A 27,002-nucleotide genomic window follows, 5' to 3' on the forward strand; every position below is an offset into this window, starting at 1 on the left:
TTGATATTGTTATATTAATTCTATGAGATCAAAAATTTAGAAAGAACAAGAAAAAAGTATTTCTTGTATTCTGTTTTGTATACCCTGATACATGTGAAATATTCAAATATATGCTGAATACTCAATAAAGTCTTATACATATCAGGACAGAGACTTCTGAGATATAGTATATCTTTTTCATTTTCTATTGATTTTAAAATTTACATGGAAGAATAAGTGTGTGATAATTCCAAGAAAATTATTAAATAGAAGGCCGATGGGAGTAAAGATATTAAATATAGTAAAGACATATCCTTGTCTGGCCTCTTGCTGTGTACACATCCTGTGTCCTTAGACATATGTAGCATCCTTCACACCATACCTGGCCCCTCAGTGCTGCTCAGAGAACCTCACAGTTACCTTCATCAACTCCCATTGCCATTCACCTTCCTCCCAGCTACTATAAAACCTTTTCCACCTTCTTCAAAACTTAAATTTGTCCACTTACTCCAAATAAGCCCCCAAATGCAATTCTCTTATATTATTGAAGCCATCAGATATAAACTTTATATTCTCTTAACATAAAACACAGAAATTCAAGTTTTATTACCTCCACCTTTGACTTGTCAGTGCATGGCTAAGTGTTCCTCCAAAGTTTGCATTTATACAAATGTTTTAAAGGAAAAATTGGAGAGAGAGACTTTTCTAGTAACAATGGAAGAATATATGACTCAGAGCATTTCATCAACAATTCTCTACCATCAAAGAACTATAAACATTTATGTCTAAATTTGCAAAGGAAACTTGAAATCTGGCACAAATCCATAAGAATCTCTGATCTGTTAAATGATAACCCTTGTAGGGATACCCTCTATACATGTAAATGATATCCTCCTATAGTAGGAGTAGCCTCCACTCATACTAACCTAGTGCAAAATAATGTCTCACACTGTTTGTATAGAAACAACTCTACCCAGGAAAGTACATCCTCATTTTTCGTCCCTCCCTCTCATAGCCTTCCTGTGCAAAGGGGGTGTGTATGTGGCTGTTAGCAAATGTTTCACTTTTACAAAAAGTGAATTATGAAAAAAATTATGAGGATTTATTTTAACTGGGAGAATAAATAAAGCTATTTTAGTGTCAGATAAGACCACTGGAGAAGAAAAGAATAGCAGAGACTTGTAAGAGGAAAGTATATGAAGCTCATTGCTCACAGCTACAGGGCACTCACGGAGGATGGGTAGTTGTCTCAGCCCTCTCTAGCCCACCCGTCCCCTATTGTCCCTCTGATCAGACACCAGCTTTCATGGAACTTTCCATTCTCTCAGCTGGTGGGCAATGAACTGACCATACCTGAGCAGATGACTCCTGCATCCTGGCTATGATCGCAGTAGTGCTTCCCCCAGTCCCGGGAAGGGCACCTCCACACGTGGGACTCCTTTCCTGTGCACCTCACGTTGTCCAGCCAAATGGGCCCTGATCCCGCCCCAAAGGAAGAAGAGAGAGTGGCATCGAGGGCTTTTCCACAGCCCAGCTGTCTGCACACCACGCGGGCATCGTCCAGGTCCCAGCTGTAATCACAGATGGTGCCCCAGGAGCCCTGGTTAAGGATCTCCACTCTCCCGGCGCAGTGACTGCCCCCGTCCACCAGGCGGAGCTGTCTGCTGTCTGAGGAGAGAGAAATGGGACATGGGTCGTTGACCTGGAGAATGAATAGGGTCTTCTGTCCTGTGGGACCCTCACCTGAGCAGTAGGAGGCGCTCTCCTCTGACCCTGGTGGTTCTGATATAGTCTTTGCACTCCTGCAGAAGGCAGTGGCAACCCACTCCAGTACTCTTGCCTGGACAACCCCATGGACAGAGGAGCCTGGTAGGCTGCAGTCCATGGGGTCGCTAAGAGTCGGACACCACTGAAGCAACTTGGCAGCAGCAACAGCAGCATTGCACTGGGGCAGCAGCTGGGTCTGGTTTCTTATAGCAGTGGCAGGAGAATTAATAAGGTTGAAAAGTAGGGGGAAAAGTTAAAAAAAAAAAAGTAGGTAAAGAAAGGTTAAATAATGTCTATCAGTGCTGCACTTTAAGTAAATAATGAAGTAGAGAATTAAACCTAAAATTTTCCACTTCCAGGGAGAATGGAGTTCACAGCAGGCCAATGTGTCTTGCTGGGTCTTTCTGGATACAACTTTAAAAGCTGGAAACTATTTTTTAAGAAACAGTAAATGTATTCGACATTTGTTAACACAACATGGACTAAATATGCTAAAATTCTAAAGAGTGGAGATTATTTCAATGTTAGTCCAGGATCTATAGCTTCTTTTTCTCTGTGGGAATTTGCCAATTCATTGCATAATTTAATGATTCAGAATCTGGGCTTGGACAAGCAGAGGACTACTGTTGTGACAGGAAGCCAGCATAATTTGGGGGTTACCTGATGCTGGAGAGACAAAATTAGAGTCTTGAGAGCCTCTCTCACACAGCAGGTTTTCCCCTCAAATATTTGCCCAGTATATAAGCTGTGAAGGGCAGAAAGCTAGAGATCTATATAAAAAGACTTGGAAAGCAGAGTCTTTTTCATTATTTTGGGTACTTAGCTACCAAAGAATATAGGCTCTGAACTGAAATCTCTGAAGGCCTATGTCACAGGGACAGAGAAATCAGAGGTGGACTGAGTGCTACCAAAACTGCAACCCATACTGTTACAGTTCAGTTTTAGGTTATATTTAGATGTTTGAGTGAACACACCCCCTCCCCCTACCTGCCTAGGAAAACGAAGGGTGAATCCTTTCAGGTGTCAGAAAATGTATCAGGAGTATCTTACTTTTTCATATATAATTTATAGCATTCAATAAAAAATGACATGACATTTGACAAGCTAGGATAACATGACAAATGACCAAAGTGAAAAAAGATAAGAGAATGCAGAGACACCTATGATAGAAATGATGGACTTAGCAGATAAGGATTTTAACTACAATCAATGTATTTACGGGAAAAGAGAGAAGGAGAGAATAAACAGGTAAAAAGATGAAAAAATAACAAATAATCATAAATAAATAAAAATATCTAAGGAACTATTGCCAACCTAAAATAAAATATCTAGGTTTAAAAAGTGAATGAATAAGTTAAAAGAATTTTATATAGAACTTAGAATATAGTGATTTAGAGGAGTCCTAAAGATGAGAGATGAGAAAGAGAAGAAAGAGGCGGAGGAGAGGGAGATGAGATACAGAGACAGAGAGAAAGAACTGCAGAAGTAATATCTGATGATATAACAATAGAGAACTTTAAAAAAAAATACATGAAGGCATATGAAAGCCCCCACTCTTAGTAAAGCTGCTGAAAATAAAATGGAAAAAGGAAAATCTGGAATAATAACAGATTTATTTAATACAAAAGGAGGAAAAATAAGGAGACAAAAAGGAACATAAAGCAGGTGGATCAATTAAAAACAAATGGCAGATACCAACACATCAATATCAGTAATTGCATTTACAGTAAATGGATTACGATAAAACAAAATTGACACAAATGTTACTTGCAAAATGCCCACCTTAATTATGAAAGCAAAGAATGGTTGAAAGTAAAATGATGGAAAAATGTACTAACTGCAACAAAACTGGAGTAGCTATATCAATGTCCCAGAAAGTAGACTTTAAGCCAAGACACATGAATTGAATTAAAGAGGGAATTTTCATGATTATAATGAGATGCACCTTTAATAAAGATATTTTAGACAACAAAATTCAAGAATGGTAACAGAACATAACTTTGAAACATACTTGACAGAGTGAAAAGAAGAAATAGACAAAATCACAATAAAAATGGGGATTATTACCATATCTTTTTCAATAGCATGCACACCAAACATACAAAAAACAAAGAATACAGTAGATGTACAACAACATAGTCAGCACATTTAACTAAGTAACACAGACAGCAACACACCCAACAATGCAAGAGTTCACATCACTGTAAATGCACTGGGAACTTTTATCAAAACGACCATGTAATAGGACAAAATCTTTCACTCTTTGAATTCATACAGAGTATTTACTCTGACCACAGTGGAATAAAATTAAGAACTAATTAAGAACTAATAAGAAAATATTTATATATTTCTATTTGGGGAAATTCAGCAAGATCCTTCCAAAAGCCGCATGAGTCTGGGAATAAATTTAAAACTTACAAAATATTGTGAAATAATGATAATAAACACAAAATAATGGTATGATAAATTCTTCTAATGAAACTCAAGTAGTGCCTAAGGGAAATTTATACCCTAGATTTAGAGAAGAGGAAAGACTGAAAGTGAAAAAAAGTAAGCTTCCAATTAAGAAACTAGATGAGAAAGTCAACAATGTAGAATGTTGGGGTTAATTTTAAAAGGATCAAAAATTAATGGAAAAGAAGGTAAGCATAAGGTAGAAAATATAGAAGAAAACCCTTTAAACGTGGCTCATTGAAAATTGATGAACACTGAGCAATACTAATGCAGAGCAGAGAGAAAATGAAGTTGACAATACCAAGAATGAAAAGCGACATCAGTATAAATCATACAGATATTTTGGTCATAGTTTTTGTGCTGGTGTTTGTTTGTGTTTTGGCTGTGCTGTTGCTCATGGGATCATAGTTTCCAGGTCAGGGATTGAACCTGGACCCATGACAGTGAAAGCCCAGAGATTTAACCCCTGGATTACATAGCTTTATTAGTACAATTTATACATTTAATGTGGATAAGTACACATAAAGTGTCAATTTCTCCACAGCCTTGCCAACACTAAGTGTCTTAAAAAAAAAAAAAAAAAAACAGCCATTCTGACATGCGTGAGATGATATCTCTTTGTGGTTTTAATTTACATTTCCCTGATGATTGACAATGTCAAGCATTTTTTTATATACCTATTGCCATTTGTATGTGTTCTTTAGAGAAATGTCTATTCAAGCCCCTGGCCAATTTTTTAATTGAGTTATTAGTTTTAAGTTTGTTGGGTTTTTTTCTCTTAAGTTATAGGAGTTCCTTATTATTTTTGGAAATTAATACCTTATATAATTTGCGCTAGCTTGCTTTTTTACTCTGTTGATCTTTCATTTGGTTTGCAGAAGCTTTTTAGTTTGCTATTATTGTTAGTCTATTTTTGCTTTGTTGCCTGTACTTTTGATATCATATCCATGAACTCATGAGACAATGTGCTTTTATTTTGTGATGGAGCTAAGATATCACATATCTAAAATGTAATTCCTATCTAGTGATGATGTTTCACCATCACACATAGTAAAATAAATTCAGATAAATACATAAATTTTAAATTAGGTTTTGAATATTCTTTAGTGGAACTATTAAGTTGTTTGCAGAAAATAAAACTTGATTCAATGTTATTTTGAGATGAAGAATGGCATTTGAAACATTGCACTAAAGGCAGAAGTCAAAAAAAGTAAAACATTACAGATTTGATCACATAACCCACCCATACACATACACAATCTTAAAAATATATGTAAAATATGGGGAAAATCTTACCAAAATATTTAAGAAAAACAGTAAGTGATGTTTGTTTATAAAGAGTTCTTATGAATAAATAAGAAATTTTAAAACATTCTGGAGAAAAAATATTGTCATGAAAGATATCTTAAGACAGTAATATAGGAAAGAAGAAAATATTTTTGTATATAGTGTTTGTGAAAGTCACTTAGTCATGTCCAACTCTTTGCGACCCCATGGAGTATACAGTCCATGGAATTCTCCAGGCGAGAATACTGGAGTGGGTAGCCATTCCCTTCTCCAGGGGGTCTTCCCAACCCAGGGATCAAACCCAGGTCTCCCACATTGCAGGCAGATTCTTTACCAGCTGAGTCACAAGGAAAGCCCAAGAATACTGTAGTGACTAGCCTATCCTTCTCCAGTGGATTTTCCAGGCTTAGGAATCAAACCAGGGTCTCCTGCATGGCAGGCAGATTCTTTACCAGTTGACCTACCAGGGAAGCCCTTATGTGGATAAAAAACCATGATGCTATGAAGAAAACAATACTCTCTTTTAAAATTAAGTATTTATTTGGTTGTGCTGGGTCTTAGTTGCAGCATGCAAATTCTTACTTGTGGGATCATAAGAGAAAAAAATTGTAACTGCATGTGGTAATGGATATTACTGTATGTGTGGTGATTTACCGATATGTACAAATACATAAACACTATGTTTTACACTTAGAACTAATATAATGTTATGAGAATTACGTCTCAATTAAAAATTTTAACAAACAAGGTTGGAATGTGTGGGTTAAATTAGTTTCATTCTTACCTCATTTAAGCTTCTCTGGTGGCTCAGACAGTAAAGAATCTGACTGCAGTGTAGGAGACCCGATTTTCATACCTGGGTCAGTATGATCCCCCGGAGAAAGGAATGGTAACCCATTCCAGCATTCTTGCCTGGAGAATCCCATGGACAGAGGAGCCTGGCGGGCTACAGTCCACATGGTCGCAAAGAGCACAACTGAGCAACTAACATTTTAACTTTATATCATTTTGTGGACCCAAATTAAACTCATCACATAGATTTTAAAATATCAAATCTCACTGCATCCTACAGGGTTGGGACAGACACACAGAAATAGTAAGTCACCTGCACACGAGATATAGGCTTCCTCCTTTGGAGAGCATGAAGTGTAATTCCAAGGGTCAGAAGGACACTGCCAGAGAGAGGTGTCAGTTTTCTGACAGCGGATTCCATCCACCCATCGGGGTCTAGAACCTTCCCTGAGACCAACAGAAGAGTTGAGACTTCCACTGTCTCCACAGCCAAGCTGTCTGCAGATCACGGACACAGTGATGTCTTCCATGGGGCTGCGGCAGACACTACCCCAGGTCCCGTTGTAGAAAACTTCCAGCCACCCAGCACACTGCTGGTCCTCATTCACCATCCTGAGGGCCAGGAACTCTAGGTTGAAAGGGAAGGAGACAGGACAAAGTGAAAATTTTGCTGGATGTTCTAGGTTTTCCTTTCTTCTAGAAATGGTGAACATTCATCTCTGATCTTGTTCAAGAGATACCCACTAGATGACAAGACTGACGTCGCCTCCCTTTTAACTGCCTTTGTCCATTTGTGTCTCTCTGTCTATTTCTACCACAATGGTGTAGTGGATATGAACTGAGAGGAAGACCAAACTTCATGGATGCTAGTCACAGAGGGGCAGCTGAATCCTGCTTCCTGACAAAATCTTTAAAGAATATGTCAAAGGGATGTGACGTGGATATTAGGGAGATAGGGATAATAATTAATCCCAAAATGTAAATGTCCACATCCCAATCTTTACAATCTGTGAATATGTTACCATACCTGACAAGAGGAATTTACAGATGTGATTAAGGTAAGGACCTTGGGATGGTGAGATGATGTGTTAACAATATGAGCCCAGTCTGATCACATCCTTAGATGCACTATCCTTTAACGTGGAATACTTTTCTTAGCTCTGGCTACAAAGAGAGATGTGATTCTGGATGATGGTTGAAGGCCTGCAGCATTGCTGGTCTGATAATGGATGAAGGGTGCTGTGAAGGAAGGAATGTAGGTGGTTTCAAGAAGTTTGAAAAGGCAAGAAACAGATTCTCCCCTAGAGCCGCAAAAGTGATGTGGCCCTGCTGAAGCCTTGATCCCAGCCCAGTGAGATCCCTGCTGGACATCTAAGCTACAGAGGAGTAAGGAAATAAATATATGCTGTTTTAAACCACTAATTGGTAAATTGTTAGGGAAGCAAACAGAAACTAGTACCATGGGTTTAATTTTTTTGTATGTAACTGGAGAGAGAGCCCTGCTTTCAAGAAAAACTGTAAGAAACGGCTCTGCCAGGAAACACTGCTGAGAAGAAAGGACCAGAACTTCAGCTGCTGCAGAAGGAAGTGAAAGCACCTCGTCTTCACGTCTTCTGCAAAGACAGGCTTCATGGAAGGAAGCCTCCTTCTCTGGTCCTTTCAGCATCTCTCCCTCAGCGCTCAGACCCCCGTCCTCCAGGGCCCAACCCCTCCTCCAGCCTGTGGACAGTGTGCAGCACAGACCTGAGCAGATGACCCCCGCGTCCTGCTTGTGTCTGCAGTCGTGCCGCCCCCAGCCCCGGGAAGGGCACCTCCACACGTGGGACTCCTTTCCTGTGCAGTTCAGGTCGTCCAGCCAGATGGGCCCTGATCCTGCCCCGAAGTGAGCAGACCCCGTGGCATTAAGGGCTTCTCCACAGCCCAGCTGCCTGCAAACCACGTGGGCATCGTCCAGGTCCCAGCCGTCATCACAGATGGTGCCCCAGGAGCCCTGGTCAAAGATCTCCACTCTCCCGGCGCAGGGACTGGCTCCACCCACCACGCGGAGCTGTCTGCTGTCTGAGGAGAGAGAAATGGAACAATGGGGCGGTGACCCCAAGGGTTGAGAAGGGTCTTCTGTCTTGTGGGACCCTTACCTGAGCAGTAGGGGGCGCTCTCCACTGAGGCTGCAGAGCCTGCTGGTTCTGCCATAGAGTTGTTGCACTGGGGCAGCACTTGGGTCTGGTTTCCTGAAGAAACAACAATGATCAGAAGTCTGGAAGGGTTGAAGAACAGGAAACTGAATTAAGGAAAATAATGACCACTGATGGAGCCTAAGATGAAGGCTGTGACCCAACAGTAAAGTTATTATACTCTTAGTGTTCACCTTCTCCCTGGAGAGTTCTGCTTCTGACCACAATTTCTGTTTTAACCCAAGTCTTGCTGTAAGAATGAGTTAAGTAAATTGTATCCCTGAATGTATCCCTGTGCTGTGCTTAGTTGCTCAGTCATGTCCAACTCTTTGTAACCCCTTGGACTGTAGCCCACCAGATTTTTCAGGCAAGAATATTGGAGTGAGTTGCCAAGCTCTCATCCAGGGGGTCTTCCCCACCTAGGGATCAAACACAGGCCTCCCACACTGCAGGCGGATTTTTTACCATCTGAGCCACCAGGGAAGCCCAAATCTATCCCTAAGTAAAAGCAAAACAAAATTCCTTCTGAAGGATATCTACAAGTTCTTTAATGTGTATCTTTAAAACAAACACTTATATAAAATAGATTTCATGAAAAATGGAAAGGGAAAAGGAGACATTAGAAAGAATTTCCCAGGGTTTTCAGCTGCTAGAGTTACCTGATGAGAATATATATAGCCACGGTTAAAGTGCTTATGAAATTGACAAAATGTGTGTCTTTGCAGAGAAATGATAACCAAAACCAAATACTTCTGGAGCTGAAAAACTTGTTAGCTGCAATTAAGAACTAAAGAATAAGTGTAGCCTCACATTAGCTCAACATAAACTAGAAACATCAAAATGCAAAATCAGAGGATATTCTTCAATTAATTCAGGTCACGTAGCAAGAGTTCTGGTCGTATTGTTGTATGGCAGTTTTTCCAAAAAACTTGGTTCACTTCAGTTCAGTCCCTCAGTCATGTCCAACTCTTTGTGACCCAATTAACTGCAGCTTGCCAGGCTTCCCTGTTCATCACCAACTTCTGGAGCTTGCTCAAACTCATGTCCATCAAGTCGGTGATGCCATCCAACCATCTCATCCTCTGTCATTCCCTTTTCCTCCTGCCCTCAATCTTTCCCAGCATCAGGGTCTTTTCCAATGAGTCAGCTCTTCTCATCAGGTGGCCAAAGTATTGAAGATTCAGCTTCAGTATCAGTCCTTCCAATGAATATTCAGGACTAATTTCCATTAGGATCCACTGGTTTGATCTCCCTGTAGTCCAGGGGACTCTCAAGAGTCTTCTCCAACACCACAGTTCAAAAGCATCAATTCTTTGGTGCTCAACTTTCTTTATGGTCCAACTCTCACATCCATACATAACTACTGCAAAAATCTCAGATTTGACTAGATGGACCTTTGTCAGCAAAGTAATGTGTCTGCTTTTTAATATGCTGTCTTGGTTGGACATAGCTTTTCTTCCAAGGAGCAAGCATGATTTAATTTCATGGCTGCAGTAACCATCTGCAGTGATTTTGGAGCTCAAGAAAATAGTCTGTCACTGTTTCCATTGTTTCCCCATCTATTTGCCATGAAATGATAGGACCAGATACCATGATCTTTGTTTTTTGAATGTTGAGTTTTAAGCCAGCGTTTTCACTCTCCTCATTCACTTTCATCAAGAGGCTCTTCAGTTCCTGTTCGCTTTCTGCCATAAAGGTGGTGTCATCAGCATATCTGAGATTATTGATATTTCTCCTGACAATCTTGATTTCAGCTTGTGTTTCATCCAGTCCAGCATTTCACTTGATGTACTCTTGAGTACAAGTTCAATAAGCAGGGTGACTATATACAGTCTTGACGTACTCCTTTCCCAATTTGGAAACAGTCTGTTGTTCCATGTCCAATTCTAACTGTTGCTTCTTGACCTGCACACAGATTTATCAGGAGGCAGATAGGTGGTCTAGTATTTCCATTTCTTTAAGAATTTTCCACACATTGTTGTGGTCCACAAAGTCAAAGGCTTTGTCATAGTCAATAAAGCAGAAGTAGAGGTTTTTCTGGAACTCTTTTGCTTTTTCTGTGATCCAATGGATGTTGGCAATTTGATCAATATGAAAAGGTAAAACTTAGTAGCTGAAGAAAAAAATATGTACTTAGTTTTGCTTATGACTTTGGGTCATTAATCAGAAAAAAACTCAGTTCAGCAGTCTTTCAGTGGGGTCTTTCAGTGCTGCAATTAGATGTCACCTGGAGCTTAAGTCATTTAAAGACTTGCCTGCACTCTGGTTCTGTAAGGAAATTCCCAGAAAAGTTCTAAGGATAAAGGAACATCATGTCTTCAGCTGAATTCAGAAAGAATTTACATAGTCAGGAAGAAATGGGGCAGAAGGGGAACAGAGAAGGAAGGACACACACAGATTAAAGCAAAATATTGATATTAACATTTAGAAACCCACATACAGTTCATAAAGGAATTTTTATATTGTTTTCCCAACATTTTTATGTCTCAACATACATCAAAATTGAAAGAATTAAAAGATGAAAACAAGTCAAAGAGAATTCATTGCCAGGACACTTTCACAAAAATACTCATAACATCAAAAATAAAATACCTAGGAGAAATCCTAGTAGAAGATGGGCAAAACCTCTGAAATTCAGGATCTAACCAAATGGAGGGATGTATTATGTCAATGATTTGGAAAACTCAACATTGTCAATGTCAATCATCCTCAAATGTCTATGTCTACTCTCAAATTTTTAAATCTAATCTCAATGATACCCTTAAGCTTTTCTTTTGGTTAAAATGACAAGCTGATTTCTAAATTCATACAAAATACAAGCAACCAAGAATGAACAGCACAGTTGATAAGAAAAGCAACGATATTAGAGGAGTTAATATAAAGTAACTCTTGTAAATTAAACTTATTCAGACTAACTACAAAGTTTGAAATTCAGGGAGATAGTGAAGCACAGGGAAGCCTGGTGTGCTGTAGTCCATGGGGTCACAAAGAGTCAGACATGACTTAGCGATTGAATGACAACAACTACAAAGTTATGATAATTAAGAAAATGCAGTATTGGTGCAAGGATAGACAAATGATAACATGGAACAGAATAGAGAGTCTCAGATAAGACAGACATAATTGCCCTTCTGCTTATGACAAAGGCAGCACTGCAGTGGGGAAGAGTCTTTTCAGAAAAAGATTCTGAGTCAACTGGATGTCTATATGAAACCTGATCCTTATCTTACACAGATATCAATCCCAGAAGGAATGCACAATAATATGCAAGAGAAATATAGTAAAATTTCCATAAGATACTCTTAGAGAATGTTTTTAAGATCTTCGAGTAGGAAAAAAAATTTTTAAAGGATATAAGAAGCATTAAATGTACAGAAAAATGTTGGTAAGTTATATTTACATAAGATTAAGAAATGAGTTCATCAAAGGACACCATTTGATTAAGAAAATACAAATAAAAGACCAAGGGTTAAACATGGAAAATAAGTAACACATATTTTCATCCAAAGACATTGTCATGGTAAGTTATAATATCATATTTTTAATAGTCAAGAACTGGAAATAACTCAGATTTATACTGTCAGTAGAATGGATCAGTACATGGCCATGTGATCATTCAAAGCATACTCTACAGTAATAAAAAAAAATAAAGTGCTACAATATACAACATCATGTGTGAATCCCAAACATAATTTTGAGTCTATGAAATTAGATACAAAAGATGAAACATATGGCATCCTTTTATAGAAAGTTCAAACATTGATAAAACTCTACGTTAGTAGAAGTTCGGTAAGCACTTTTCCCTGTCGAGGAGAGGGGACGACGGTGACTGTGGTGCTGGGGACATTGTCTCTGTTGCTCTGGGTTGAGGTTCATACTGAGGTCTATACTTACTGCTCCTACATTGTTTTCTATGATTTTATGTAAGCAACAATGTTGCTTAAAAATATATTATTCCCCTTCACACTTCTTGCCCTGACCTGAAAAATGAATGAACAATTAGAAGATCCATACGTCACCACAAAATCTCTGACTCTGAAGCCCGTTTAACCTCACTGTCTACTCTTGGAGACATTTCACTCCAGGAGCATCCTGTGTACCAGTAGCCCTTCCCTCTCTCTTACCTGAGCAGATTACAGAGGCTGTGTTGCCATGGGAACAGTCAGGACCACCCAGGGCAGTCACAGGACAACTCCACAGGAAGGACTCAGCCCCTGAGCAGTGAAATCGGGCTGTTAGGATCTGATCACCTCCTTCCACCAAGTGTGGTCCTCCGGGGGTGGAGATGGCAACTCCACAGCCAAGCTGACGACAGACAACATTGGCATTGGCCAGACTCCAGTGGGAGGCACAGAGCGCTCTCCATCGTCCAGAAAACTTCATCTCCACCTGCCCCTCACACTGAGAGGAGCCGTTTGTCATGAGCCGGACTTCTGAGTATGCTGGTAGGAGAAGACAGAGTTTCAGCAAAATCACATGACTTTCTCACCTGAACAGGGTGTTCACAGAGGTGAAAGGCCTGACCTGCATCTCACCTGAACAGACAACCTGAGCAGCTCCACTGTGGTGACAAGTGCCCCCTGGACAGGGCACTCTGAGGCAGACCGAGAGCTCAGGCTCCTCCCCCTCACACCTGAACTCTTCAGCCCAGACCCGGGCACTGGACTCTCTGAAGAGCTCATGTCCCTGGACAGACACAGCCTTGCCACAACCCAGCTCTGCACAGATGACCTGGGCAGTGGGGAGTGTGAAGTTCCCATCAGACACTGGGATCCAGGCTTCTCCAGAATACACTTCTACTCGCCCTGAGCAGGGTTCATCCCCTCCAGCCAGACGCACAAATCCTAAGAGGAAACAACAAAACCAGTGAGTGTTCCTGGTACTGACTTGGCAACTGGAAACCGCACATCACAGGCAGTGGAGTGAAAGTTTTTCGTTTTAGGAGTGGAGCATGTAGAGAGTCTTTGACAGTTAGCGTCATAATTGAATTTTCATGAGCAGGTTTCTAAAGAGAAATCCAGGAGGATTACAAGGTCAGTTTGGAATGGTTGAATCCCAAGAACATACATTTTGAGACTGGTTAAAAAGGTGAATTCCTTGGTCTAGGAGCCTGGAAACTACAGAGCCCAATTCAGATCATTGGAATGGCTGAATACTGGAAACATATCTTTTAGCATTGGTTGGAGAAGTGAATTTCTCATTTTGCAGCCTAGGACATATATACAGATCCAAAGACACTGTATAATATTCAGGCACTTAAACTTGAACATAGAGATATGCAGACCAGAAGCCACCCAGAGGGACGTGGGCTATGAGATTAGAGACTTAGCATCCAGACAAGCTTAGAAGCTTTCATGGGACTTGTGGGCTTAACATTCTGACCAGTTTTCTCTCCCAGAAGCTAGTCCTCAAGTGACTTAGGTTAAAGAAAGTCCTGAGGCTGGATCGATGAGGGCATGCCAACCTGTAGATGGGTGACAGCTCCAGAGAAATATGGACACTATCACTAATTCAAGTTTATGGCATCACATCTTGTCTTTCTGATACTTTTTGATGCCAAAAAATTCCATGAATTCCTTCAGTGACCTCAGTGGGAAGGAAAATGAGTTAAGAAAACTCAGAGAGTCATAGAGAGAGAATCCCAGCCATCTCTCTTGAAATCCTAGGGTTTGTCAAAGAATCTGGGGGAGAGTGTGCTCTCAGTGGGAGTTTACCAGATAGCTGAGTTTCCAATCGTCTCCTAGTAAAGATTTTTCTTCTCAAACAGGACTCATAGAAAATGCTAAGGGCTGATAAAAATTGATTTTAGTACTATCATTGTACTAACTCTAACCACAGAAAAATATGCATTCTTCTCAAGTACACATGGAATAGTCTCCAGGCTAGGTTACAAATAAGCCTTAACACATTCAAAAATATTAAAATAATTCCAAGTATCTTACATGACCATAATGGAATGGAACTAAAATTCAATAATGATCACAAAACAGGAATTCATGAATCTATAAAAATTAAACCACACACTCATATTTTAACATTGTTTTCCTATTTCTATAAAGAATGCTATTTAGATAGGAATTGCATTAAATCTATAGATCACTTTGAGAAGCACAGGCATTTTAACAATACTAATTCTTTCAGGCCAGAAACACAGAATGACTTTCCATTGATCATATTATCTTTAATTTCTTTCATGAATGTTTTACAATTCTAAAAGACGATGGCATGTTGCCAAAAAGTAGGAGGAAGAACAAGGAGGAGGAGGAGGAAATGAGCAAACAAGCCATCATTTGGAGAGTTCCAAGTTGAAAAAGCCTCAATATGGATAAATATGCAAATATTTGTGGCAAACACTCGTTGAATAGGTTGTTAGCATACTACATCACCCTCTGCTCCTCCCATCTACCACCTAAACTGTTATCCCTTCTCATTTTTCCCACTTCAGACAAGGAAACACCATTTTAAAAGATACAGATGGATGGAAAAGAAAATCAGAAAGGGTAGCTACTGCTGAAGTAGGATGTAGCTGGGGTATATGGCAGGCAAGGTGGGATCAAGGAAGTTTTGAAACTACAGGAGGAAAACCAAAATAAAAGTTCATCATTTGGTCATCAAAGGAACACATTTTGAACTGGATGAAGATAACCCAATGAAAAAACTTTATTTAATTCATCAAGTACAATTCCCTGATTTCTGGGTGTGTTCTGATTATTTACTTCTGAAGTTCTTCCTGGTAAAGGACTGCTTAGTGACGCCCAACATCCAACCAAAAAATTATTAGAATTTCCAAAAGAGAGAAATGTAACCCATAACACATTTTTTTAAAAAAAAACAATCATTTAAAGCAGGTTCAGAAATTACAGAAATGATTGAATTGGCTGAAGAGCACCTTAAACCCCTAATATCAACATGCTTAATGAAGCATAAAAATAAACAGGGAGAAAACTAGGAAAAATAAACAAATGAGACTTCTGAAACTGAAAAATATAGTATTGGAATGAACATTTGGATTAATTACACAAGAGACTAGACATTGCAGAATAAAAGAACTGGGAAGTAAAACACAGCAGTAGAGACTATCTAAATTGAACCAAAGAGAGTAAAAAGGCAGAAAAATATGAATGGAAACTCAATGACATGTAGGATAATATAAAAATATATAAAATACGTGTATTTGGAGATTCAGAATAAGGGATGTGCAGAAAAATATTAAGAAAAGATAAATGACATTTTCCCAAAGTTATTGAAAACTGTAAACCCACTTATCCAAAAAGCTAAACAAACCCCAAACAAGATAATGAAACCATTCTCAGAAAACTTGACAATGTAATTACTGATACTCATTGGTAAACAAACAAACAAAAATATGTTAAGAGCAGCCAGGGAAGTCTGACACATTATATACAGGGAACAAAAGGATAAATATTACTTACTGACTTTTTGTTGGAGGCAATGAAAGCCAGATGACAATGTAAAAACATATGTAAAGTATTGGGGTTGGGCATTTGTTAACCTAGAATGGAATCACCCAAGAAAATACTTTTCAAGACTGAATGAAAATTAAAATGATTTCAGGTAAATGAGAGATGATAGAATTGGAGGCCACCAGACACACACTATACAAAACTGCCTCAGAAAGTTCTTCAAGCTAAAGGGAGATGACAGCAGATGAAAACATGGATCCTCTCAAAGCTATAGAGACTGTGCTAAATGTTGATCCTCTATTAGAAGATTTAAGGCAAAAATATTAGCAACAAACTGTAAGATTCATAACAAATTTATAAATAGAATGTATGACAACGACAGCACCAATGACAGGAACAGGAAAGTGGAAGAAAAGTATAGTGACTGACATTGCATGTTGTGACATAATATCATTTCAAGGTAAAATGTAATTGAAGATTAATAATTCAACATTGGGCTTTCCCGGTGGTTCAGTGGTGAAGACTCCTCCTGACAATGCAGGAGACGTGGGTTCAATCCGTGGTCTAGGAAAATCCCACATACCACGGAGCCACTAAGCCTGTGCACCACAACTAGTGAGCCTGTACTCTAGAGCCCAGGGGCCACGACTACTGAAGCTTGTGCACCATAGAGCCTGTGCACTACAGCAAGAGAGGCCACCGCAATGAGAAACTCATGCCTGCAACTAGAGAGCAGCCTCTGATCTCCACAACTAGAGAAAAGCCCATGCAGCAAGGAAGACCCAGCCAGCAAAAAATAAAAATTACTTTAAAATTTTTTAATTAAACATTATAATCACTTAAAAATCTAATACAATTAATAAATCAATACAGTATTTAAATTAAAATGATAAAATATACTCGAAGATTAAAATAAGAACAAAGATATAACATATAGCAGCTGCTGCTGCTACTGCCGCTAAGTCACCTCAGTTGTGTCCGACTCTGTGTGACTCCATAGATGGCAGCCCACCAGGCTCCCTGGTCCCTGGAATTCTCAAGGCAAGAACACTGGAGTGGGTTGCCATTTCCTTCTCCAATGTACAAAAGTGAAAAGTGAAAGTGAATTTGCTCAGCCGTGTCCGACTCTTAGGGACCCCATGGACTGCAGCCTAACAGGCTCCTCCGTCCATGGGACTTTCCAGGCAAGAGTACTGGAGTGGGTTGCCATTGCCTTCTCCAACAAATAGCAGGCAAGTACACTTAAACCCAATTATATCAATAATAATATTAACTGTAAATAATTTAAGTACTCCAAATAAAAAACAAGATAATTAGACCAGATAAAATAAGACAAAACAATATACTGTCTACAAACTTCTATGTGTTTAAATATAAACATAGAAACATATTAAAGAGGTAAAAATTACATACCATGCAAACACAATTCAGAGAAAACTCTATATAATATCTAAATTAATATCATACAAAGTCAGACTATAAGACAAAGAATTCATTCAGAGAAAAGAAACATTTTATTATAATAAAATACAAAAGAAATTATATAGTATTGAAACTGGTGGGTTAAAAATAAAGTGATGCTTAGAAGACAATTTAGAACCTTGATGCTTCCTTGATGATTACATTAGAATAAAAATAGAAACAGAAGAAAATGATCCAAGACTCCACCTTAAGAATCTACAAAAGCAACCACAATCATGACAGAAAAGGAGGAATGAAAACTGAGCATAGAAATCAATTAAGAAGAAAGCAAATACACAATCAAGAAAATCAATACAGTCCATTAGTGATTCTTTTAAAAAGAACATTAACATCGATAATCTTCTAGCAAACCAATTAAGAAAAAAGAGGAACACATTAACAGCACCAGTAACAAAAGGAGGAATATCATTGTAGACCTTCCCAACATGTAAAGATATGAGATATGAACCAGTGTTACTAATTTGAAGATTTTTTGTAAAATGGGCCAAGTCCTTAAAAACACATTGCTTGTGAAACACAACTCACCAAAACCTGATACAGAAAAAAAGAGAAAAATATGAGTAAACTTATTTGTTAAATAAACAGAATCCATATTATAAAAATTTTCCACTAAGAAAACTGCCAGCTACAAATGCTAGCACTTCCACGGAGCTCGGAAATGACTCCCACAACAGGATAAAGGAAGAGACGGAGGGAAGGAATGAGGGCAGGAAGGAAGTGTAACACAGAGGCTGTGGTGAATGTAGGAGTTGACCTGCATCTTTCCAACCCTCCCCTCCTGCAATCCTTGCATCTTCATCCCCTCACCATTTTGCACTTCAGTACTGTAGTCCCTGGTGGCTCAGAAGATAATCAAGACTCTGCCTGCAATGCAGGAGACCCAGGTTTGATCCCTGGGTGAGGAAGATCCCCTGGAGAAAGAAATGGCAACTCACTCCAGTATTCGTGCCTGGGAATCCTATGGTCCATGGGGTCACAAAGAGTAGGACAGGACTGAAGGAACTTGGAGCACTTGCACCACAGTCCTTCACAATTTGTGTGTTCCCTCCCAGATCTTCCACCTGAACTCCAGGAAATCTCCTCATTATTTCAAACAAGCTTCTCTACATTCTCCTCTGGTCATTGTTTCCACACTAGATTTATCCTAAACACAGTACTTCACTTCCGGCAATCCACTACTGAGGCTGAAATTTCTCTTCCATACCTGACTCCTAAGGTTGAGCAGAAGAAACTCCAGGAGTTTTGGTTAAAATAATGAAAATACATGCTATTCTAATCTTATTTCTGCTACATCACCACCACTTTGACTTATCTTCACATCATTAAAATATGTCTGAAAATACAGAAAAAAAACAGACCAGGAAGAGGAAACTAGTGACAAAAAGAGAAATAGAAGGAACCTGGAACTGTTCATAAAAGTGTGAGAGTCTAAGTTAGAGCAATGGTAGTCAGGGTGTACAAACCACAATCAGGATTTAAATATTAGGTCAGTTCAGTTCAGTTCAGTCACTCCGTCATGTCCGACTCTTTGCAACCCCATGAATCGCAGCATGCCAGGCCTTCCTGTCCATCACCAACTCTCAGAGTTCCCTCAAACTCATATCCATCGAGTCAGTGATGCCATCCAGCCATTTCATCCTCTGTCGTCCCCTTCTCCCCCTGCCCCCAATCCCTCCCAGCATCAGAGTTTTTTCCAACGAGTCAACTCTTCACATGAGGTGGCCAAAGTATTGGAGTTTCAGCTTTAGCATCAGTCTTTCCAATAAACACCCAGGACTGATCTCCTTTAGAATGGACTGGTTGGATCTCCTTGCAGTCCAAGGGACTCTCAAGAGTTTTCTCCAACACCACAGTTAAAAAGCTTCAATTATTCGGCCCTCTGCTTTCTTCACAGTCCAACTCTCGCATCCATACATGACCACTGGAAAACCATAGCCTTGACTAGACAGACTTTTGTTAAATATCAGAGCACTTCCAATTCTATACTTCTAAGTATATCTTAACTGGAATTAATAACAAGACATCAGTATTCTTAGGATAACATTGAGAGTTCTAATTTCACATAAAGTTTCAACATCACACACTCCATTTTCATTCAGATGCTGATTTATCAAAATATGGTTGAGACACCTGTAGTATTTCCACAAATTTATCTTCAGTTGGAACCATGATTATGACATTGTGACAATGAGGAAGGTTACTCGAGATGCCAGAAAACAGGTCTGTTTAAAACAAAAGTTTCTAACTAAAATTCAAATTCATCTTGAAAATAATTTTTTAATAAGAATGATAAAGAGAATGGAAGAAAACATTTTGAAGAGATGAATAGATTTATGACATAAGTGCTGTAGTGGTTTCACAAATGCATACTTATCAAGCAGTTTTGTATGTCAGACATACCTCAATAAAGTACTTTTTAAAAAGGAAAAGAATTGTTTCCTTAAGGGCATCAACTAGAATCATCAAAGATCTGCTGAAGGTGAGATTAGAAAAGATCACTTTTCCAATGATCTTCCTGTACATAAACACCCAACAGCTGATTGGCTGTGGCTTAAGGACCTACTGCAGATGTCTTCAGGGCTCCCCTGTCCCACCATCCCATTAGACGGGGTGCTACTATCCTAAGACCAGCCCTCTACCTTAGGGAATTCAATGTGATAACTGACAATATCTTCCTCCAGTCCAGTTGTTCTGATGTGATTAATAACCTGGACATCCAATCTGCAATTGTGATAACAACTAGAAGCATCTCTACCAAACACTGTGAGCACCCATTCACACCCTAGTTTCACTGCTGTCTTTCCTGCATCCACCTTGGTATAGGTCAAACACACTTAGGTAGCACTGAGTACTTCTTAGGAGTCACATCAGGTCCTCTTAGCTTCAATTCAGTTCAGTTCAGTTCTTCAGTCATGTCTGACTCTTTGCAACACCATGGACTGCAGCATGCCACGCCTCCCTGTCCATCATCAACTCCCAGGGTTTACTCTATCTCATGTCCATCCAGTCGGTGATGCCATCCAACCACCTCACCCTCTGTAAACCCTTTCTCCTCCGACCTTCAATCTTTCCCAGCATCAGGGTCTTTTCCAATGAATCGGTTCTTCACATGAAGTGGCCAAAGTACTGGAGTTTCAGCTTCAGCATCAGTCCTTCCAATGAACACCCAGGACTGATTTCCTTTAGGAGGGACTGGTTGGATCTCCTTGCAGTCCAAGGGACTCTCAAGAGTCTTCTCCAACACCACAGTTCAAAAGCATCAATTCTTCAGCACTCAGCTTTCTTTATAGTCCAACTCTCACATCCATATAGGACTACTGGAAAAACCATATTTTAACTAGATTGGTCTTTGCTGGCAAAGAAATGTCTCTGCTTTTTAATATGTTGTCTAGGTTGGTCATAGCTTTTCTTCCAAGGAGCAAGCATCTTTTAATTTCATGGCTGCAGTCACCATCTGCAGTGATTTTGGAGCCAAAAGAAAAAGAAAAAAAGTCTGTCACAATTTCCACTGTTTCCCCATCTATTTGCCAGAAAGTGATGGGACCAGATGCTATGATCTTAGTTTCTGAATGTTGAGTTTTAAGCCAACTTTTTCACTCTCCTCTTTCACTATCATCAAAGGCTCTTTAGTTCTTTGCTTTTGGCCATAAGTGTGATGTAATCTGCATCTAAGGTTATTGATATTTCTCCTGACAATCTTGATTCCAACTTGTGCTTCATCAGGTCCAACATTTCTCATGATGTACTCTGCATATAAGTTAAATAAGCAGGGTGACAATACAAAGGCTGTCCTTGACGTACTCCTTCCCCAATTTGGAACCAGTTTTTGTTCATGTCCAGTTCTAACTGTTGCTTCTTGACCTACATACAGATTTCTCAGGATGCAGGTCAGATGGTCTGGTATTCCCATCTCTTGAAGAACTTTCCAGTTTGTTGTGATCCACACAGTTAAAAGCTATGGCATAGTCAATAAAGTAGAAGTAGATGTTTTTCTGGAACTCTTTTGCATTTTCAGTGATCGAATGGATGTTGGCAATGTAACCTCTGGTTCCTGTTTTTTCTAAATCCAGCTTGAACATCTGGAAGTTCTCAGTTCATGGACCACAGCTTTGTCTAACTCAATGAAACTATGATCAATGCCATGTCTTAGTGGAGAGTTCTAACAAGACATGGTCCACTGGAGAAGGAAAGGCAAACCACTTCAGTATTCTTGCCTTGAGAACCCCATGAACTCTTAGCTTCACTGCCTCTTATACATGATGCACTTCAGTTGCTGTGTTGTAAACTTCAAGACTTCATTTTCCTGCTCCCTCAACATCCTTGCAAATTGGTGTGAGCTCCCCACTTGATTCATCAGGTACACCATTGTGATGAGATTTTCCCTGCCACACGTCCCACTTCTGGCCTCCTCTGACTGTGACCTAGGGACATTTAAATGCACCACTGAATTTCTCTCACAGCTTTTCCTTGTGTAACTGCACCATGACTTCGGGTATGGTCACTTGTCCATGGGTCTTCACATGCCCTTTTGGGGTCACCATTGCTTGGTTGAGCCTGTTCTATTGGCACATCACCCTCATACCAACCTGATGGAGTGTGGTGACTCTGACTTTTAGGACCAATGAGGATAATAAACCTTGTTGCCTACAACTCTCCTATGACACCACCCCCCCATCAATGTAACCACACGCTACTGACCATTATGTCAAAGAATACAGAACAATTACCATGCTGAGACTGGTCACAGAGGTCAAATCCAGAAGCTAATATGTATGAAACTTTTGACCTCACCTCTGCCTCCTGTGACACATCACAAAGACCCTTCACCCAAGTATGTTCTAAAGGCTGTATCCGTAATCTCAAGTCATTCTGGTAATAAGACAGAGGCTTTTCCTGCTAGAGATCCCCACACAAACCAGACAGGACTTACCTGAGCAGACCACTCCAGCATCCCAGTCATGCAAATAGCTATCATTACGATAGTCTTTAATATTAGAATGCCTACAGTCACTGACAGTTGATTCTACCCCTTCACATGAAGTATACGAAAGCCAAATGGGGCCAAGTCCTGGTCCAAAATAAGCCCCTCCAGGAAAACCAATGGCAGCTCCACACCCCAGCTGTCTGCACACTACAGATGCATCCTTCAAGGTCCATTCCAGATCATCCACTGTGCCCCATTCTCCTTGGTGCTTCACTTCCACTCTCCCCTCACAGCGGTGGGCTCCATCCTTCAGCCTCAGCTCCAGTACTGCAAAAGAGACACAAGACAGGAAAGATTTTAGGAGACTTAGAGTGGTATAATATATAAAACATTAGCTCTCTGAGAAGCAAAACAGTGCATGGGATATAGTATTTCCTGACCTTGTTGTATAAACATTTCCAGCATGGCCAACTCTAAACCCCCAATGTGCCATCACTGACCATGGAGCAGGAAGGGAGGCACCAAGTATTTCTCAGGAGCCTGTAGAACCAGCTCCAGGGACACCACCGAGGACAGGCCTTCAGAGACTCTGGATGCTGCCCTCCCTGTAGATGTGCCCAAAGGTACTTAGGGCCCAGCTTCTCCATCTCAGTTGCTCATGGCCCAGGATCCAGGGAGGAATCCTCCCTCTCCTTCCCTGTCCATAGGAAGCATCTCATCCAGCTCAGAAACAGAGGGCTGGGGTAACAGGCTCTAAAATGTCCTGGTTTTTCCTGCCATCTGGTGTTCATGTGTTTGTGTAATTCCACACTCCAATGTACCTAGTAACACGCATCTAACAAATGGAATTTGACGAACGTGATCAGATGTCACTTTAGTGATTAAGTCATAAGATGACTCTGGTTTGTGCATATAAAAAGGATTTCATTAGTAGGAACATCATAGATGGAGACATTACCAGTGTTCATTTCAGTTCAGTTGCTCAGTCGTGTCTGATTCTCTGAGATCCCATGGACTACAGTACACCAGGCCTCCCTGTCCATCACCAACTCACGGAGTTTACTCAGACTCATATCCATTCAGTCAGTGATGCCATGCAAGCATCTCATCCTCTGTCATCCCCTTCTCCTCCCACCTTCAATCTTTCCCAGCATCAGAAGACTCTATTTTTTATAAAAAAAAAAAAAAAAAAAAGAACTAACCAGATATTTTTCAATTCTCTGATAGCTCAGTTGGTAAAGAATCCACCTGCAATGCAGGAGATCCCGGTTCAAATCCTGGGTCAGGAATATCTGCTGGAGAAGGAATAGGCTACCCACTCCAGTCTTCTCTTGGTCTTCTCTTGTGGTTCAGCTGGTAAAGAATCAGTCTGCATGCTGGAGACCTGGGTTTGATCCTTGGGTTGGGAACACCCCCTGGAGAAGGGAAAGACTACCCACTCCACTAAGGCCTGAAGAATTCCATGGACTGTGTACAAAGAGTCAAACATGACTGAGTGACTTTCACTTCTTCAATTCTTCAACCATATATTTTGAAGCTGAATAATAAGTGAGTGGGCTTCCCAGGTGGCGCTAGTGGTAAAGAACCTGTCTGCAAGTGCAGGATATACAAGAGACTTGGGTTCAATCCCGGGGTCTGGAAGATCCCCTGGAGGAGTGCATGGCAACCTACTTCAGTACTTTTGCCTGGAGAATCCTATGGACAGAGGAGCCTGGTGGGCTACAGTCCATAGGGTCACAAAGAGTCAGACATGACTGAGGCGACTTAACATACACAATATGATGAGTAAACTGAAGAATTCAACACAGAGATTCAACAACAGGGAATTGACCAAGGGAAAGAAAAAGAAACAAGAAACAATGTGTTAGAAGAAAGGTTAGTTGAAAGCATCCAAATAGAGGAGCCAAAAGAGAATGAAAGGAATATAGAAAGCCAGTGGACACCATAAAGAGAAACAATGTATGGACTGGAGTCATAGCAGAAGAAGTGAAGGAGAAAAGAATTAAGGGCTGAGGACTTCCCTGGTGGTGTAGTGGTTAAGAATCCACCTGCCAATGTAGGGGACATGGGTTCAATCCCTGGTCCAGGAAGATTCCACATGCCTCAGAGCAACTAAGCCAGTGCGCCACAGCTGCTGAAACATGTGCACCTAGAGGCTGTGGTCTCCAGCAAGAGAAGCCACTGCAGTGAGAAGCCTGTGCACTGCAGCGAGGAGTAGCCCCTGCTTACCACAGCTAGAGAAAGCCCGCATGCAGCAAGGAGACCTAGCACAGCCGAAAATAAATAATTATAAAAAAGAAAGAAAGACAGGCTGCGAATTTCCAAACCTGGGGAAAGGTCTGGACATCTAAGTTCAAGAAGCTAATAAGTCACCCCAAAATTTCAATCCAAAACAACCTTCTCCAAGACTCACAGAGTAAACTGTTCAAATGCAAAGAGAAAGAGAGAATTCTAAAAGTCTGAAGAGAATAAAAAAATGCTGTCACCCAAGAGAACTCCCATAAGGAGATCAGCGGATTTGTCCAAAGAAACCTTGCAGACCACGACAGAAGGATTGGTAACATACTCCACCCTCACTCAGGGGAAAGCAGCTCCCAGGGAGTGAGGGACAGGAGAGGGCACGAGAGGAAGTGCTCCCTACAGAGTCATAGCAGATCCTGCTAGGGGAAAGGACCATCCAGGTCCCCAGCACATCAGGAAATGAGTCATGGGAACTGGGGCAGGGACTTGGGAACTTATACACGTGGGGCTGCACATCAACTGATCTTTACAAACAGAGGGACAAGTCGTTCATTGGAAGGACTGATGTAGAAGCTGAAACCAATACTTTGGCCACCTGATGTGAAGAGCTAACACATCTGTAAAGACCCTGAAGCTGGGAAAGAGAGAAGGTGGGAGGAGAAGGGGACGAAAGAGGATGAGATGGTTGGATGGCATCACCAACTCAATGGACATGAGTTTGGGTAGACTCCGGGAGTTGGTGATGGACAGGAAGGCCTGGCGTGCTGCAGTCCATGGGATCACAGAGTCAAACACCAGTGAGCAATGGAACTGAACTGAACTGAACAGACAAGAGATCCCCTCTCCTGGATGCAGGCTTCTCTGCTCCCTAATGGACACGTGGTGGGAACACGTAAGGCCAGCAGGCAGAGCCTCTCACAGAGCCCAGTGCTAGGCAGACATGGCAACAAGCAGAGGGGAGCCCGAGAGATGGGGGAGAGGAGCCAGAGAGAGGCAGGCAGGTGTATGATTATCTCTGATCCAGTTACATGCAGCGGCCATGACACCCAGCCCTGTGGACACCCCGTGTGCTTCACAGACCAAGAGACTCACTCCCTGCTCAGCAACTCTGTTCCTCTCACACAGACAGGCTCCACCTTCCCTCACACACACACACACACACACACACACACAAACACACACACAAACACACACTCCCCCCACACACACAGCCTCACACACTACTCAAACACTCCTCACTCACCCTCACTCACCCACACTTACTCCTCACACACCTTAATACATCACTTGCACACTCTTCACACACTGCACAAACACATAAACTCTTCACACCCATGTACACCCTCACACATACACACCCTCACACACTCACACACACACTTCTTCATACCCTCACACACACACACCCTCACGCACTCCTCACCTGCACACATACACACACAAACACACACACAATCACAGAGCCTACAGGAGCGAAGACACAGGAAACACAGGGACCCAGGGGCGGTGCTCACACACCAGGCACATGGAGCGTGTGGAAACAGCCCAGATTCCCAGCTGAGCTCAGTCACTGGAACTTCCACACACTGAGAGCCACTGGGACTCCTAGAAGCTCCCTGAAAACAAGGGACACCGTGGAGGGGACTTAGGCTAACCCAGCCCGATCCAGACAAAACTTCATAGCTCTGTAAAATCTGCCACTATGACCAATGGACACCACCCCCCCATAGGAGAGGAACCAGGATTCACATCAGCATGGTTCTTTTTTGGTCAGAAACACTGAGGCCAGGTTCCACAAATCCAGACACCTTTCCCTTCATCAAGGCGTCCTCTCCCCTACTGTGAACCAGGACAGAGGGGCAGCTCTTACCTTGACCACCCACCATGGTGCCAAGGAGGAGGACACAGAGTCCCTGCAGGGAGAGGTGTCTGCCCAGAGCCATCCTGACCCCACGTCCTCAGGGTCACAGTCCCAGCTGCAGGATCAGCCTGTGAGCAGGCGTCAGGGTGCCAACCGGGGTCTATATAGACCACCCCTTACACCCTCCCTCCTGAGAGCCAATAGCGACACCTTTTACCATTTCAGGCACTATCAGAGGCTGCATCTGCCACTTTCTGAAGCTCAGATACCAATGAGCTTCTGAATCTTCAACATCTCCTTATATGAGCAACACAGTCCTTTGAGCTCCTGCTTCCGTAGTCCTGACAGCTGGGTCCCACCACTGGGACTGGGGTAGAAACGGTTCATCAAAAATCATGAGTGCCTTTCTCTCCCCTGATCACCCTGGTCAATATCTGCAGACTTGAGATCTCACAGGGTCTGGGTGTGGGATCTGTTGACCGGTGGAGAATAACTTTTGTAGAATCGAGCATTGATCTTCCCCAGCACTGAGCTCAGGGTGGAAGCAGAGAACTACAAGAAGTCTTGAAACACAAGAGTATTTATCAGGTCAGCAAAAATGAGGACCAGGAGTACAGGAA

General features: G+C 41.2%; 1 protein-coding gene across 2 annotated transcripts in view; it reads right to left on the bottom strand.

Annotated features, from left to right (window-relative positions):
* Window positions 1–26,510, bottom strand: part of WC1 (BoWC1.1) — a 51,453-nt gene extending 24,943 nt beyond the window's left edge. The window contains exons 1-8 of one of the 2 annotated variants that reach the window (XM_059887252.1): window positions 26,392–26,510; window positions 22,287–22,607; window positions 12,986–13,294; window positions 12,575–12,892; window positions 8,415–8,507; window positions 8,023–8,337; window positions 6,593–6,907; window positions 1,333–1,647 (exon numbers count right to left, since the gene is read on the bottom strand). In XM_059887252.1, the coding sequence (XP_059743235.1) occupies window positions 1,333–1,647; window positions 6,593–6,907; window positions 8,023–8,337; window positions 8,415–8,507; window positions 12,575–12,892; window positions 12,986–13,294; window positions 22,287–22,607; window positions 26,392–26,464 (2,059 nt within the window). In that variant the 5' untranslated portion in view covers window positions 26,465–26,510. Of the gene's footprint in view, window positions 1–1,332; window positions 1,648–6,592; window positions 6,908–8,022; window positions 8,338–8,414; window positions 8,508–12,574; window positions 13,295–18,163; window positions 19,004–22,286; window positions 22,608–26,391 lie in introns of those variants that run through there. The other variant, XM_059887253.1, reaches the window with a different exon arrangement.
* Between the last annotated feature and the right edge of the window lie 492 nt (window positions 26,511–27,002).

This window comes from Bos taurus, chromosome 5 (assembly GCF_002263795.3).
Source record: "Bos taurus isolate L1 Dominette 01449 registration number 42190680 breed Hereford chromosome 5, ARS-UCD2.0, whole genome shotgun sequence".
Taxonomy (NCBI): Eukaryota; Metazoa; Chordata; class Mammalia; order Artiodactyla; family Bovidae; genus Bos; species Bos taurus.